Source organism: Arvicanthis niloticus, chromosome 30, assembly GCF_011762505.2.
Source record: "Arvicanthis niloticus isolate mArvNil1 chromosome 30, mArvNil1.pat.X, whole genome shotgun sequence".
Taxonomy (NCBI): domain Eukaryota; kingdom Metazoa; phylum Chordata; class Mammalia; order Rodentia; family Muridae; genus Arvicanthis; species Arvicanthis niloticus.
In genome coordinates this window covers 20,089,673-20,107,464 of record NC_133438.1, presented here as the reverse complement: position 1 = coordinate 20,107,464, position 17,792 = coordinate 20,089,673, and the positions used below count along the sequence as shown (strand labels likewise).

The window sequence follows — 17,792 nt, the reverse complement described above, 5'->3', positions numbered from 1 at the left end:
TGTCAACTACACACACCACCTGTAGTGGTGTATATCTGTATGCCAGAACTCAAGAGTTTGAGGTGAGAGGGTCACAAATATGAGGCCATCTTAAGTTGCACAGGAAGAACTTACTCAAAAATATAAATTGTAGGGGGGCTAGAGAGATGGCTCAGCAGTTAAGAGTGTTTGCTGTCCAATCATAAGGACCACGATTCTCAGATCTGAGCTCCCAAATTACAAGCCAGGTTCAACATGAAAGTCTTCCTTCCACCCTAGTTCTCAGGGATACAACACCCTAACTCAGGCCTCTGTGCAGGCACAGATATGCATGCCTATACATATGTGTGTGCATACATTCACTGACATAAATAAATAAATAAATAAATAAATAAATAAATAAATAAATATCTTTAAAAGAGTTCTTGTAGCTGGAGATATGGATCATCTATTAAGAGTGCTAGCTATTCTTCCAGAAGACCCAAGTTATATTTTCAGCACCTATGTGGTGGCTCACACCCATCTGTATGATTCTGACATCCGTTTCTGACCTCTGAGGGAACCCACATGCACAAATGCACATACATACATGCAGATAAAACAATCATATACATGAAATAAGTATTTTAAATGTTTAAGTTTTTACAATTACAGTTCCTAAAACAACGCACTTTACATACAAAGCTTAAAATGTTCTAATCATAAGCAAATACAAAATAAAGTCAGTCTTATATTCATGAAGGCAAATAGTGTTTTCCTACAAATATGCTTCTCCTTATAACACGAAACTGTCTGAGTCACTTGAAGATAGTTTTCTCTGTTTCTTAGCCCTGAATTATCACCCATCAAATCTGGTGACTGGAAAGCTTACTTTAAGGGTGGTACTGCTATTTGGCCTTGTGTTGCGATTTGGCATGAATGATGTGCTAAATCAATTTTTATATTCTTCCTCAGCTATTACCACCCTATTTTATTTCAATAAAGCATCATTTATCGCTTACAGATATAAGTGTGAATTCCGGGGATGAAACGACATCACAGTTTTCACTTGAAAAGAAGTCATTGTCCTGCTCCAGATACATATACATAGCTTTTTTTGATAACCACATCAGATCACGATATTAAACAATCTCAGGGAGACTTACTCACATACTTCCAAGAATTTCTTGATACTTATAAATTTGGGTGCACAGGGAAGGATGAAGAATCTGGAAACAGATGGTTTGGCTCAAGTTAGCTCATGAAGCCCACCCACAGTGGTGTTATGTCCTAGACCCTTCGGTGGGTTGGAAGGAACTGTACCTAGTCAGGGTCCATCTGACCTTAGAGCCACAGAGCAGGGGTCACCAGTGAATGGGGACTTGTCTGACCATGACTTTGCATGCGGACGATGGAGACCTGCTGAAGAGGTGCTTGCAGCCAACGAAGTATGTCATTTCCCTTTTGCTCTTGCATGAGAACACACTCTTTCATTTCCATCTTGTCTCTCTCCCTTTCTGTCTCCCTTACTCCGACTGCTATTATAATAAATGTCTTTCTGGCACAGTGAAACTAAAAGTGGAGCAGAAACTGGAGCAGATGGGGAAGGTGCAGGGGGTGTGGCTGCACACAGCCCACGTCTTGTGCATGGATGCCATCCTCAGCGTAGGCCTGGAGATGGGAAGCCACAACCCGGACTGCTGGCCACACGTGTTCAGGTGCATGATGGTATCCCCACCCTTAACGGCACAAACCCTGCTGTGGAAATTCCGGGGTGGTAGAGAGGGTATAGACTCCAGAGTCTTCCAGTAGAGAAGTCTTCCAGTAGAGCATTCACCGTTTAGATAGATTCTTAGTGAGACACAGAAAAGTGGACAAGAGATAAGGACCCGCGGAATGTATGTTTCAGAGAAAAGAATGGCAGAACTGGATTCAGGGAATTGTGATCTATCTGTTGACATTGCTGTGAGAGACAGATGTATTATACCAATAGAGAAAAAGATGTGTTCTTGAGTGAGAGATAGATCACAAGCATGCAGTTTAAATGAATGCAAGTCTAAAATATGCCCAGGAGTCAATAATCCAACTCTTGCATGCTTATTAATGTCCTTTCTATTTACCAAAAGGACTCTGGATAGCACACGTCGTTATATACAATACCTCATTAAAGACATCTACTTTAAGTGGACAAAGAAAAATAGGAACACAATAGTACATATGTGCAAAGCACCACTAAAACTTTGACTCTAAGTCTTGTGCCATGGAAGTGAAGAGAGTCCCAGTCAGCACCTGTAAAACAACTCCAACTCTTAAGTCCAAGTCAAGAACCACGTCTCCCCACACATTGATATTAAGGCAGAAGAAAAGAAATGAGCCGATCATCCATGGAAAAAGAACTTTAAGATCTGAGTTCTGTTTGACTTCACTAAAACAAATATAGCTCCAAGTGCTAGTTGAATTCCTAAGAGAAGAGAATGCAGAATGTCTAAGGGCTGTGAGACTAACCTGTTGCATGCAGTTTTAAAAACACACTACCACCTTAGCCCAGGAGCTGGACCATCATTGCAAACATCCCCCAACCCGGCTTCTCCTTTCTCCCCTCCTTTGTTCCACAGGAAAAAAAAAACACTCAAACAGCTTTATTACTTTAGAACTTGCTGGCTAGCACAACTGCTGGGCATACAATCTCCTGCCTGGAAAGGCATGCCCTCATCAATTATTATCTCTGTTTCTCCTCCTGCTCTAAATTTATCAGCTACCCTGTATCAGCTAGCCCCCACCAACCTCCTTGGCCCCTGCCCGTAGCAGAAGCTGCAGGCCCTAGCTGTCCTGAGGCCTTAGATGGCTGCTCCTGTCTTCTTGTTCCAAAGCGTGGCAGAAAAGCCCCTCTCTTTCCCCGTATCTGCCTTTTCCTCCTGGAACCCAGAAGTCCCACCTGTACCTTCTTCTGGCCTTCTTTAGTGACAAAATCAAGAGCCAATTAGGGAACGAGACCTACTAGCACCCCCCACTACACCAACCAACTTGAAAAGATCATGTGAAAGGCCCAGAATGAAGCAGCCTGAAGCCAAGTGGGGTGAGATAGAGAAGCTGATGACCAGATGTTTTGCATTGGTCTTCCAAGAAAACAAAGGGAAAAGACTCAGGTGGCACCTAAGCAGTGTATGTGAACTCAACAAATTTCCTAATTCTAGAATGCCAGAATGGTTTGTCAGGATGCCCTTTGACAACAACTAAATTATCCGAGATGAAGGATGTCTTAGAAGGCATTTTAATCTTAAATTCATTCAGGAGCAAACCCTTTGCAAGTTGGCAGTTGCACGTGTCTGTTCTGTTTCTGCCATGCTAGGGGATGCCCCCTCAACCCCGTTCCCTATTTGGACAAAGATATATGGAGCTATTAGCATCAGACACATCATAGCTAGGTCGAACTCTACTGTGTCTACTGTGTCAGCAGAGCTGTCCACTATGGGTATGTTTATTTTGGGATCCTTTCATAAGAACCTGCTTCTCAGCTAATCAGAGCATAGTACAGAGGGAGTGGGGATTCCTCAGGGAATGTTTTCAAATAAACTGTCTAGTAAAGCAGTAACCTAATCAACAGAAATGCTACACAGGGCTCTATCGCCTGTTTTCCCCAGCAGTGATGAGTGAGAGAGTCTAAGGAATCCCTTACCCATGCCAAGGATGGCCCAACCCAAAACCAATTTTCTGTCTCTAAGTAGTAACATACACAGTGAGGAAATGGCGGTGCAAAATATGAGAAGAGGAAAAGAGAAAAGCTGAGGCAAACCCCAGGGGTAGCTGGATTTCCTTTTGCTTCACTGTGGGACGAATGGAGTCGGCAGTGCTGGGCTACAGTACTCACTTCCTGTTTGACTCTTTCTAGGGTATGTGAGTATGTGGGCACCCTGGAGCACACCCACTTCAGCGAAGGTATCTCCCAGCCCCCTCTGACCATCCATCAGCCACAGAAGACTTCTGGGAGCTCTGGCCTCCTTGGGGAAGTTGAGTTTAAGAGCTCATCCCAGGAGCAGAGCCTGGAGCAGGGGCCTTCCCTGAACGCAGCCCCTGTGGTCCAGCCACACTCCATCCAGGAGCTTGTTCGGGAATGTAGCCGTGGCCGGACCTCAGACTTCCGGGGAGGTAGTCTGAGTGGGAACAGCGCTGCCAAGGTGGTTCTCAGCCTTTCTACCCAGGCTGACAGGTATGCAAGGCCGGCTCACCCTGAGGATACTTAAGCAGGGATTGCTGTATTAATTTGTCTGGTCTCAAAATCAGCCTGAGGGTAATCAGTTACTAAAAATGCTTTCCATCGTGCGTGCGTGCGTGCGTGTGTGCGTCCTTCCTTCCCTGTTCTTCAGGCTCTATCCACTTTTTTGTTGCTTTGTTTGTTTTTTGAGACAGTGTCTCTAATGGCCTCTAGAGTTTATTAAGTAAGCTAGGCTGGCTGACCAGCAGATTCCAGTTATAGATTTGTATTTGTCTTCTCCACACCAGGATTAGTTACGAGTGTGAACCATTACACTCTGCTTTTTTATGTGGGCTCTGGGAGTTGAATTCAGTGTCTTGGGCTTGTGAGTCAGCTATCAGTCACTAAACTGTCCCCCATCCCTCTCTTCATTGTCTTCCCTCCTACCACGCACCATTTTTGGAATGAACCACCCTCTAATGCCTGACTTCCCGATCTTAAGTGGACTACCTGAAATTTAGTCTATAGTTTTACTATCATGTCTGACTTCCTCACTGGTAAAATAAGATTTTTTTTAAAGTAATTTTCAGAGGGTAGTTATGAGGTTGAATTAAGTAATGCATTAAATTTTGATGACTCTTGATACGTAATCCCATGCCTTGGGTTGTGGCGATAGCTCAGTGGACAAAATGTTTATTGCACAAGGCTGAAAATCAGAATTCAGATCCCTCCCCAGGGCTCACATAAAAAGCCAGGCCGACCTGGTAGTTACCTGGAATCATAACACTTGGGAGTCAAGGACAGGCTCCCTAGGTCAAACCAGTTACCTAGGCTAGCAAAAATGGTCACATCCCGGATTCAGTAAGAGAACCTGCAGCAATAAGTAAGTGGAATGAAAAAGATCAAGATACAAAAAAGAAAAAAGATCAAGGAAGACACCCATTTGTCAACTTTAGGTTTATGTACATGTGCACATAAATGTGTGTGTGTATGTGTGTGTCTGTGTATGTGTATGCGTGTGTCTGTGTGTGGGTATACACACACAGTTATGAATTCCTCACTGATAATATCACATATACTCATCCTCATGAAATAAAAAAATGAAAGTATTCCCACCCAGAAATATGGTACTTATTGATATCTAAGAACCACATTGAGATAAAGAAGGGAAATCAGCTACTGCCTCAAATGCTTGGCAACATTTGGCTTGATTCTGGGAGTGCTTGTGATGGCCAGTCACACCATATCACCTTCAAAGTATAGTCGTTATGCCTAGGCTTCCTACAAAAAGGACAGACAGGAAATGGCTAGGATAGCAGGTCAAATGTTCACTGGCTAGGCTCAAACAGCCTGACTTCCTGGTCTGACTTTGACATTGACCAGCCTGCTAATTTCTATAGAAACAGTTAAACGTCAACTTACTTTTCCCCACTGACTCAAACAACTTGTACATACTCTAACTGGTAAAATAGTCACTTGCGTCTAGTTTTCCAATAAATTGGCTATTAAAGTGTTTTAGAATCCAGGGAGTAATACATGGGTGTCAGGAGTATAACACACTCCTGTACTCTCTTTACTAAAATGAAAGACAAAGAAATGGTTATGACCCAGAAGCAAAATAGAAAATAGCAAAGAAAATGTGTAGCTTTCAGTAATTTTTAAATTTTTAATTATTTCTGTCTTTTTCCATTTCATATTCTTTACTGGACATTAAATTTAAATTTCTCTTAAACATTACAGTTTGAATTGGAAAAATATTTTTTTAATGTAGCTTAAAAACATAAAAGCAGTCTTTGTGTATCCATCTATACATTGTTTATGTCTGTTCATTATAATAAAGTGGGGATAGTACTAATATATACCGCATCACAGGCCAAGTCACCTGTACACCCTCATAACAACATGTTCTTATACATAGCCAGATATGGGGTATGCATCTGAACGTCCACCATTCAAGAAGCTGAAGCAGAAGGATCATGTATTCCAGGCCAGTCTTGAAAACACAGGGAGTCTCATAAGCTACATCATTATGTCTGTAATTACTTTTCCCAAGTATAAGAGCATGCTCAGTATTTTAATCCAAAATCAAACACTTGTTATCATGTTTCTTTCATAGTAGGTCACAGTGATACTGACCTACAAAATCAAGTAGGTAGGATGTCTGTTTTTCTTGTCATTTCTATTAAACATGTGCATTTAGTCTGAAAACATTAAAAAGAAAACTTCAGTGTAGTCTGACTTGCTGCTGGTAGAGAACAGAGTGATTGTTGAAATTATATGAGACGTGTACACACAGTGTAACAAATGTATTCTCAAAAGTCCTGAGGTACTTAATAGATTTACCAAACTATGTGTATGTTTGTGGTGAGTGTTTGCATATATGTGTTTGGTGTGTGCTATATATGTGTGCTGTGTATGTGCTGGTATGTTTGTGTGATGTGTGCGTTAGTATGTGTTTGCTTGAGTCCTAGTGTGTGGTGCATGTGTGCATTGTGTGTGTGTGTGTGTGTGTGCATTGTGTGTGTGTGTACTGTGTGTCCTGTGTGTACTATGTGTATGTGCTGGTGTGTATGAGTTTTGTATGTGTGTGTATGCACATATGTGTGCAGGTATGTATTGCGAATGTGCTGTGTATGCTATGTGAATGTGCTGTATGTGTACTTCAGATGTCTCCTGACAAAATATGAATGACCTCAGTTGCAAATATAAATATCTTTGAAGTGCACAAAAGATTTTGCTACTATATTAATAGAAATTCTTGGAAGAACAGTCAAAAGGGGACTTATAATTAAATATTAATACTGGCCACAAAAATAAATTTTAACAAGGTATTTAAAAGTTAGAATTTGTCTAATATAACTTCATTGTTTTAAAAGTTTGTTTAAAAATTTTTATACAAAGAATGGTATACTGATAATCTTTATTTTGGATGACTCCTTCACATCAGTGTCTGTGTGTGTGTGGGGGGGGGTGTTCTGTCTTTTTGTCTCTCTTTCTGTCTGGGAGTGGTCAGTTTACTCAAAAGGATGGTCTACAAATAGTCTAAGTTCCTGAGCCCCTCTGCTTCCTCTGCCTGAGATCATCTGCTGAGATTCAGCTCTCATGCTCAGAATGCATCCTCATCTCTCAAAGGTTCCAGTGAATAGGCCATAATAATGGGATGATAATATAATATGAATTAACATTAGTTAGTGGGTATGATATCAAACACTTTCCCAGACACTTCACACACACCAGACAACACTCCAGGCTCCCCAACCATGAGTGTTATTAACTTTATTTCTTAGAGGAGGAAATATAGGTCAGTGGAGTCAACTAATTTGTTTTAAGCCATTCCCTTTTAAAATGGTAGAGCCAGAAAATGCTTCAAAGTCTCTCTCTCCAGAGGTTCTAACTACATAGAATCCAAGAGCAAAATAAAAGTGCAGGGGCCCTCCTTTTCTTCCTTCCTTCCTTCCTTCCTTCCTTCCTTCCTTCCTTCCTTCCTCCCTCCCTCCCTCCCTCCCTCCCTCCCTTCCTTCCTTTCTTTCTTTCTTGTTTATGTTGTTTGAGTTTTGTTTTTGTTTGGTTTAGGGTTTTTTTTTTTTTTTGAGATAGAATTTCATGTATCTTGGGTGATTCCAGATTTGCTCTGTAGCCAAGGATTGCCTTGAACTTACTCTTTAGCCTTCACCTCCTAATTACTAGGATTTTCAAGATGTAACACCAGAGCCTTAGGCTTCAGGCGTGCTATGCAAATACTCTACCAAGCGAGCAGCATCCCCATCCACTAAAACTGCTGAAATGATTTTTAACCTTTCTAGATGTATGTTGATGTTTTACCCACATGCATGCCTGGGCATGTACACAGGGTAGTGGAAGACTGCCCTGTATCCCCTGGAATTGGAACTATAGATAGCTATGAGCAACCATGTGCTAGGGAGTTGAACATGGGTCCTCTGAAAAAACCAGCCAGTGCTCTTAACTGCTGAGCCATCTATCCAGCCCTAAAATTACAGAATTTTAATTATGCATGACACTCTGATACCAGATGACGGTGGCATTTTGATAAAATACTTCAATGCTAATTATATATGAAATTATTTCATGCACTAAAATGATCAGGACTACTTACCATCTTCTAAGGCTCACAGCACTGCTGGTGTCAAGTATTAACTTGTGGTTTTGATTTGTACCTACCTACTTATAGAAAGAAACAAAAAAATCATGTTCAGTATTTTCCTGTGATCCCACCAGTGATTTGTGCATCTTTGTCCCTTCACATCCTTGGCTCATTTTCAAAGAAGCTCTTCAACTTTTGTTGTTAAATTTCAGGTGTGCTTAGTTGTTCTCAACACTGGATTTATAAAATACGTAATATCTTTTCCCTGCTTCGTATTTTAAACCATTTCTGTCTTAAAACTTAGTATGTCATAGTTTGGTTCTTCAAAAAAAAAAAAAAAAAAAGGCTCAAGATTCAATTTCTGTTCAAGACAATGTCCCTTGAGCAGCACATGGCAACCCATACCACTGACATCACGGCAGGCTTTGCAGGTAGACCAGATACCTCACTGCTCACTGTGACTATAAGACCCTAATGTCTGATCTTTATACTCCACCCTCCTGGAATATCTAGAAGCAATAACTCATCATCTTTCACATTCTTGCCAAACAATTTAAGAGTTCTTACCACTAGTGGCTAACCTTGGAAGCTGCAAAGTTTTTGTTTTTTCAAGTATGCTTTGTGGTGTTCTTTGCATCAAAATCTCATGGTTAATGCAGACTTGTTCACATTAATGATAGTTATGACAATATCACCCATTTCTCTGCAATGATTTTGCAAGTTTTGTTACTTACATCAATCAAATTGCCATCAATATTCTGCCATATGCCCTTGATGAATTGTTCCCATATAACATATGTTTGTTTCCACCCAGGCTCTTTGATGATGCTACCGATAAGTTGAACTTAACCGCCTTGGGAGGGTTCCTCTACCAACTCAAAAAAGCATCCCAATCCCAGCTTTTCCATTCTGTGACAGACACGGTTGATTACTCTCTGGTAATGCCAGGTAATTTTCCCTGAAGAAACTGTTGGTAAGGAAGGAGGAAATAGGCCCAATCTTTGATGCCATCTTTTCACCATGTGTGAATTATGACAGTAAAAATCATAATTATTATATTTGAAAACACTCATCTGTGTGTGCTGGGCCCATGTTAGGCACTGGATATGGGTCATTACATTCATTTAATGATAATGAGAGTTTTAAGGAGTAGATATATTTACCCCTTGTTTTATATGTGAGATAACTGGGGATTAGAGGGAAATCCTTGGCCCATTCCAGTGCAGCTACTAAGCAGGTCCGATTCCACAGCCTTACAATTTAAACTACTGCCTTGTATTTTTTTTTCTCTGTGAACATGGTATTGAATCAAGGAGAGGTTTTGGTCCTGCTGAGTGAACCACCTTGCTGGTTTTGAATAGAAGGCTCTCTCCTTCCTTGATAAGCCATCTGAAACTGTCTTGCTATCCAAGAACACAGCCTTGATTTTCAACTTCTCTTTTTGCTAGAGTCTATTGAACTATACCTAAGTTTGAGCTTTCTCATCTCACCTTCTCGTAGGTGAAGTTAAGTCTACCCACGATCAAAAGAGCGCTCTGCACCTGTATCGCCTGGGGGACGCCATGCTGAGGATTGTGAGGAGCAAAGCCAGGCCCCTGCTCCATGTGATGCGCTGCTGGAGCCTTGTGGCCCCTCACCTGGTGGAGGTGAGATTGGTGGTTGGGAAGAGCCTGTCAGTGTAAGCTCTAAGGGAGTCCTGCTGCAGAATCAGCATAGAGGCTGTATTTAGAGTGTGACAAGAGCTGTCTGTGGCCTGGTCACAAGCATTATTGTTCTGATTGTATATCCAAGCATCTTAAGGCTCACTTCAAAAGGCAGGGCTACCATGGTGTCACTATGGCCCAGTTCCTTTCCAAGTATACAGGTCAATTATTTTCCTTTCAAAGCTGGCCATTTTATTTTCTCATGTTCTGCTCTCAACATGAGTCTGGAGGTAAAAGAAAGAGTCCTGAATCAATTCTTTTCTTTGAGGCAACACCTTTTGGTTCTTGTTTCTCTTCTCTTAACATTAACTCAGTTACTAAGGACATGTTACTTTAGAAGGGGAACCATATATCCTGGTTTTCTCCATAAAATGAATCCTAACCCTCTTCTGCTGTCTGAAGGAAAGCAGTTTTGGGGTATCCCTGTGTCTAACCCTCTCTGCCCATGATGCCTGCCTTTTCTAATCACGTTGCTGGTGTTGTGACTCAGGTAACCTAATGAGGGAACGGTTTGTTTGGGCTTAAGCTCCAGGAGAGCCCATGATGTCAGGGAAGCATAGCTGGAGCAGGAAGCTGAGAGGACAATGTCTTCAGGAATAAACAAGGCAGAGCAAACAAACTGGAGGTAGGGAGAGGCTATAAAATCTCAAAGCCCATCCCTACAGGTCACTTCCTCAAGCAAGGCTGGGATGCCTCCCCAGACAGTGTGCCAGCTGGGGGATCGGGTGTTCAATAACTACCTGAACCTATAGGGATCGTTTCTCATCCACACCACCCCACCAGCTAAGTAACAGAAGATGTTATTCTTGTATTTACAATGATAACTGTTCATAAATGTGCTGTCTAGTAAAGATATATAAGAAAATACTTTATAGAAATTAATTTATTAGCCTGAGGATAGACTAGTAAGGAAGAAAGGTAGAAAATAACAATTTAGTTAAGCCCAAAGACTGTATCAGCTAGGTATTATTAGGTATAATTATTAGGTATAATTAGCTATGCTGAAAGCCTGGGAGTTTCAAACAGTAGCCATTGATTTAGCTCATGATCCTCTGTATCATAACTTCGAAGAAAGTGCTCTGGTAATTGTGGTCTGGACTACTGTGCTGCCTGGTTTTATTTCAGCTTCACCAATTCAGAGTCATTTGGGAAGAAAGAATCTCAATTAAGAAAACACCCCCAGATTTTGGTCAAGGTTGACCTTTGGGCAAGCCCGTGGAGCATTTTCTTGATTGACAATTGATGTGGGAGAGCCCAAGTCACTCTGGGTGGTGCCACCTTGGGATGGTGGTCCTGTGTATATAATAAAACAGGCTGGAGGGCTGGAGAGATGGCTCAGCAGTTAAGAGAACTGACTGCTCTTCCAGGAGTCCTGGGTTCAGTTCCCAGTAACCACACAATGGCTCAAAACCATCTGTGATGGGATCTGATGCCTTCTTCTGGGATGTCTGAAGACAGCTACATTGTACTCATATAAATAAAAAGATTAATAAAACAGGCTGAGCAAACAATAAGGAGCAAGATGGTAACCAGCATTCTCCCATGGCTTCTGCATCACTTTTTGTCTCCAGGTCTTTCCTCCCTGCTTGAGTTTCTTCCCTGACTTCCCTTATGACAGACTGTTACCTGGAAATATAAAATGAAGTATACCTTTTTTCCCCCAAGTTGTTTTTGGTCATGGTGTTTTAGCATAGAAATAGAAACCCTAAGTAAGACATCTAGCTTGTCTGAACCCACATGGTTTTTCTTGTATGCTATAGTCCACTGATACAAAGACTGGCACAAATTGGTTCTTGGTAGCTTTAACTGGAAAGGGTGGGCATAGTTCTCTCTCTACATAGTCTCTAGTATAGGTTTGCCTCTGGCAAACAGTCTCCACTCATTCACATGGTCTCCTTAGGATTTCCCCAAACAGTGAGAACACAAAGTTCCTATCACAGTTTTTTTACATATGGAATGATCTCTGTTGTGCCACTCTGTTGTGCCATTACACAAAGCAAGTTCCATGTGAAAGTTGTGAGAGCCAGTGTGGAACAGAATCAATAAAGAACATTAGATCCAAACTGTGTAAACCAATTTGAATTCTCATTACAACTGCTCCAACTCACTAGGGGGATAAATGATCTTAATATGTTAGGCGAATGACTAAGGATCAACCATGAGCAGTTCCCAGACTAGGTTATTGTGAACATACTCTGTACTGCTGCAAAATATTTTCATGCTGCATAAAAAAGAAAATAATAGAAACCTTACTCTTCCAGAGACCTCAAGGTAACATTGAAGTTGTATCTGGCCAGTGGTTAAATTTTCAAGTGCAATTTAGCATATATATCATCCATACACTAAAATTCCTCAGACGTTTGTATGTAAATAGAATTGTCTTTTCTACCTTCAAATAATGAGGTAGCCTCCAGAAGCCATATTCTCCTTGCCTGACTTCCTGTTGGCCCTCTCTCATCTTGTGTAGGCTGCCTGCCATAAGGAACGCCATGTGTCTCAGAAGGCTGTTTCCTTCATCCATGATATCCTGACGGAGGTTCTCACTGACTGGACTGAGCTGCCTCACTTTCACTTTAACGAAGCACTGTTCCGGCCCTTTGAGCGTATCATGCAGCTGGAACTCTGTGATGAAGACGTTCAAGACCAGGTCAGTGCCACATGTGCTTCTGCATCCCCTCTCTAGGGCAGGGATTTGGCAGACACTGTTCTCCGTTTTGCATACTGTCCTCCTAAGCTAGTGATGAAGAGAGGTTAAACAAGCTGACCAGGATCACCTAGTGATTGGTAGAACTCAAACACAGAGCTAGAGAATCTGGCTGGATTGATCTCTATCTTATCTAGACCACACTATCCACCACAGTCATTCTGTCTAATGGGAGACAGGTGGAAAGAAGCAAACTCGGTGACCTCACATGTGACACAGTGGTGGGCAAGAGCTCAGCAGGCCCTTTCTCTGAAATCAACTCAGATGTTGAATAGCTTATTCATTTTCTTTAAATGCAATGACATACTAGCAAGAAAATGAACACTATTAAAATACCCCCAAAGTGACAGTCAGATGGGGGTAGGCACACACACATCCTCTACCCTGGATGGTTTTACTGTAGGGAGGTATACTATACCATCAGGTGAAGCCAGAGCTCGTCACACCACTTTTTCAATGTTGTAAATGACATCGTCCATAGCTTAGGTTTGCTTAGGCCAACCTTAAATACAAACATGAGTAGCATCAAAAGAGAGAGAGAGAGAGAGAGAGAGAGAGAGAGAGAGAGAGAGAGAGAGAGAGAGAGAGAGAAGAAATGAGGACATATAGAAGCAAAATTCTTCTTTCCCCCCCCAAAATAAAGTTGGTATTTACTAGAATTGTAATGTACCAACTTGAAGGTGCATGTTATAATCCCTTCAGCAAATTGAAGAAAGTAACACATATATAAAGAGAAGTTTTAAAAACAGAGACGCTCAAATGACCATGTGTTTAATATTAAAGGATGTGGTAAAAGTAGAATGGAAGAACCAGTAGGTGTGGGAAACAGTGCTGGGTGTCTGTAGAGCGTCATACATCATGGCATCGAGGATACTCAGCATCATGACAGAAATGTAAATTGAGCTCACAATGAGTACTGCTTCACTTAAAACTAAAGAAGAAGTAATAGCTACAGGTGAGGTGTCGGGGAAATTAACATCAGACACTGGATAGGAAAGCAAATTCTTTACTTAGTTCAGAACACAGCCCGGCAGCTCCTCCAGCAGTATGTCCCTGGGAGAAATGAAAACACATCCATGGAAGTCTTCCTCACAAATGTTTGTAACAAAAGCCACATCATCAAATGGAATCAAAAGCCAGCTGTGTTGGTCTATGCCTCCCTATTCCAGGACTTAGGAGGCCAAAGCAGGAGGATCACAAGACTGAAGCCAGCATGAGCTGTAGAGGAAGTTCTAAGCCAGTTTGATCTACTTTCTTGGTGTGGCAAGGAAGGAAAGCGGGCTGAGACAAGAAGACAGTTAAGAACTAGAGCTATGCAGATTCTAACTTTGAAAGAGTTGGCAGAAGTGTATCAGTGTCAGGTCAAAAACAAAAGACAAGCAAAGAGTATGACTATTACTAGAAATGGATATTTCTAGAAACAGTGTTACTATTGCTAGAAATTAGTATTACTAGAAAAACTAAAACTAGAGTTTTATAATTATACTAGGTCAGTTTATTAGGAAGACATGTGAACAAAGATGTCTCTGGGGCTGTGAAGATGGTTCAGTCATTACACTGCTGGCTGTCTAAGCTGGAGGACCTGAGTTAGATCCCAGCACCTATGCATAAAGCAGGCATGGTGGTGCATAGTGTAAACCCACCACTGGTGGACTGGACACCAGAGAATCCTTAGGGCTCAATGGCCCCCTAGCCTGGTCAAATCAGCAAACTCCAGATTCAATGGTTTCAAAAAACTTAAATAGAGAACAATAAAGGAAGTTACCTAGTGTCAGCTTCTGGCCCTTATATATAAACACATGCAAGCTTATAAATTCATGAAGAACAAAACAACAGAAAGGAGACATAGACAATGTAGGGATCACAGTTGAAAAGAATGGAAAGTTATTACTTAATGAGCATAGAATTTCAATTTAGAAAGATGTAAATAGCCAGGCGGTGGTGGCACACGCCTTTAATCCCAGCACTTGGGAGGCAGAGGCAGGCAGATTTCTGAGTTCGAGGCCAGTCTGGTCTACAGCGTGACTTCCAGGACAGCCAGGGCTACACAGAGAAAACCTGTCTTGAAAAAAAAAAAAAAAGAAAAGAAAGATGTAAATATCATAGTATTGGATAGTGGTGGGAACTATATTAAACTGCTTGAACTATATGCAACTGGTAATGTGATATTTACACTGTACACATTTTCCTGTGATTTAAAAAAAATTGTAAGGCAATATTATATCACTTCCCTCAGAGCAATTGATAGAACAACTAGACATCATCTCAGGGTACCGATAATAAGCAACACTGTGGGCCAGTCTAAGTGACAGAATGCACATTCTTTTCTGGAGCATGTAGAACATTTTTTTATAATAGTTTATATGCAAACCTATAAAACAAGTCTCAGTAAGTTTAACCAAATTTAAAACATACAAGTATATTTTCTATGCATAATGGAATTGAAATAAATCAATTAGGGAAATGTTCAAATATTTATAAATCAAACATCAGAATTCCAAATAACCCTTAAGTCACTGAAGAAATGACAAGGAATGTTCAAAAATGCCTTGAGTGGAAACATGAGATACTGAATGTGTGGTATGTAGATACATCAGTATTCATAGGGCCTTTACAGTCGAACGTGTTCATATTAGAAGGGAATAAATAAAAAAATCCTTATGTGTTTGGTCAATTGACTTGTGACAAAGGTGCCATTGCAGTTCAATGGAGGAAAAAGACTGTTTTCAGCCAGTTGTAGTTGGACATTTGTAAGAAAAAATGAACTTAAACCTTCATCTCTAGCTACTACCTCCCCCCTCTCTCTTTTCCATACACACACACACACAAACACTCACACACACACATAAATACACACACATATACACACACAAACACACACACACAAACAGAAAATCGGTCACAACTTATCATGAACAAGAACTATAAACGTGAGCAAAGCAAAGGTTTCTTGGAAGCAATTCCAACAACATCACCCTTAAAAAGAAAAATTAATGAGTCAGACCTTACCAAAATTAAACACTTATATTCCCTGAAAGATAGAATTAAAATATAGTAATAAAAAGATAATTGTGGGTCAGAAGAAATGGCTCCGTGGTTAAGAGCACTGGCTGCTTTTCCAGAAGACTCAGGTTCGAGTCCCAGCACCCACATGATGACTTACAGCTGTCTATAACTCCAGTTCATGGTACACAACATCTCTGTTAATGTGGGTACCAGGCATGCATGTGATGCACAAACATACATACATACAAACAAACATACATACATACATACATACACACACACACACATATATACAGGCAAAACACTCACACACACACATAAAATATTTTAAGAAAGAAAAAGAAAGGAAGGAAGGAAAGAAGAAAGAAAGAAAGAAAGAAAGAAAGAAAGAAAGAAAGAAAGAAAGAAAGAAAGAAAGGAAAGAAGGAAGGAAGGAAGGAAGGAAGGAAGGAAGGAAGGAAGGAAGGAAGGAAGGAAGAAAGGAAGAAAGAAGGAAAAAGCTCAGGATTGTTCATGCAGAGCATGAACTGGAAAGGACCTGAATCTACAACATACGGCAATAAGGAGGCACACACCCAATTACAAAAACCAGCAAACGAAAAGAAGGCTAATCCTGTGAAAATTTACTCAGCAGTTTTTCTCTTTCACCAAAATTAACTCAGAAATGGGCGGGGGGGGGGGGGGGGGGGAGAGAAGTACATGACCTTTCCTATAAGTTCTACTTATGTAAATAAATCACTTCCTCCTCTATGTGTGCAGGTGGTCACCTCCATTGGGGAGCTGGTTGAGGTGTGCTCTGCACAGATCCAATCAGGATGGAGACCCCTGTTCAGTGCTCTGGAAACAGTGCACAGTGGGAACAAGTCAGAGGTGAAGGAGTACCTGGTTGGGGACTACTCTATGGGTAAGAACAGATGGGTGACCCTTGCTACAGCACCATCATTTCTTATGCCAAGTCTCGGGTTATCAAAAGAACAGATGGAAAAACATTCTGTCAGCCATGTTTTGTCAACAGGACGTAACATAATGCTAGGATTTGGGGTTGGCTTGCTGCCAGCTGTCCCAGAGCCCTGAACTCCTCATTAGGCCCTGCTCTTGCTGAGATGGTACTGATCACTCTGTATTGCTCTGTAGAGTTTCTTGCTGAAACCACGGAGAACAATGTTATAAGTTGATCATCCAAAAATACAAAATGCTCCAAAACTTTTTTAAAAATGTCATTCAATAGTACTCAGGTTTCAGCTGCTCCATAAAGTCTCAGCAAATATTTCAAGCTCTGAAAAACTCCAAATCTGGAAATACATCTGGTCCCTGGCATCTAGAAGATACACTAAACCTGAATCTATTTTTAAGTAAGAAAATTGGAAAGTATAATACAGGGGGATCAGAATTAGGGATATTGGAATACCTAGAAAAATATTGGCATGGCCAGCATCCAAGGATATTGTTTCCATGATCACTAAGGCCATCCTGACATTCAGAAACCCAGCAGAAAGATTCATGGACAGAGCGTACTGCTCTGATAGGAATTATTACATGGCTTATGACTAACATTCGCTATGGTAGTATAATGTATACTATGGTAGTTTAATATGGTAGTATAATATAGGCACAGCCTTGTTTTAAGGTAAGAAGACAAAATCTGGAAGAGTGCTACAGTTTTCTTTACATTCTTGTCTTCCCATGGAAGAATCACACAGAGCACTCTTCCCTCAGTAATGGAAGTGTCCGAACATGAAGCCACTTAAAGACCCAGTTGAAAACTGGTCACATTGACACATTATGCCTGGCATATTCCACATCCTGATTGTTCAGTATAATCTAAATTGTGTGCACAGTCTAGAACAAGTGAACCGCCTCATGAGATAACTTGCCCCGGAATATTCTGTGAGTCAAGTTCCTAGATGTCAGTCTAGAGCCACTTGATTGACAACCTTGCAGGCAGGATTTCCTAAGGCAAGCAGACTCGTTCATATGACTTCTGCACAGGAATTAATAAATAAGTGTATTTCATCAGAGACTTGTCTAAATGGTTCTTCCCTTGTCTATAGATATTCCACTTTTTTTGTAACCCCATATTTACTGTACTGTCAACCCACACATTACCCTAGGCTTATGTTCCTATAG

General features: G+C 41.0%; 1 protein-coding gene across 1 annotated transcript in view; it reads left to right on the top strand.

The window, feature by feature from the left end:
- Arfgef3 (ARFGEF family member 3) overlaps positions 1 to 17,792 on the top strand; it is a 153,685-nt gene that overhangs the window by 104,361 nt on the left and 31,532 nt on the right. The window contains exons 18-23 of the mRNA XM_076928042.1: positions 1,526 to 1,676; positions 3,848 to 4,165; positions 9,067 to 9,200; positions 9,753 to 9,898; positions 12,423 to 12,602; positions 16,425 to 16,569. Coding sequence (XP_076784157.1) covers positions 1,526 to 1,676; positions 3,848 to 4,165; positions 9,067 to 9,200; positions 9,753 to 9,898; positions 12,423 to 12,602; positions 16,425 to 16,569 — 1,074 coding nt within the window. The remainder of the gene's footprint in view (positions 1 to 1,525; positions 1,677 to 3,847; positions 4,166 to 9,066; positions 9,201 to 9,752; positions 9,899 to 12,422; positions 12,603 to 16,424; positions 16,570 to 17,792) is intronic.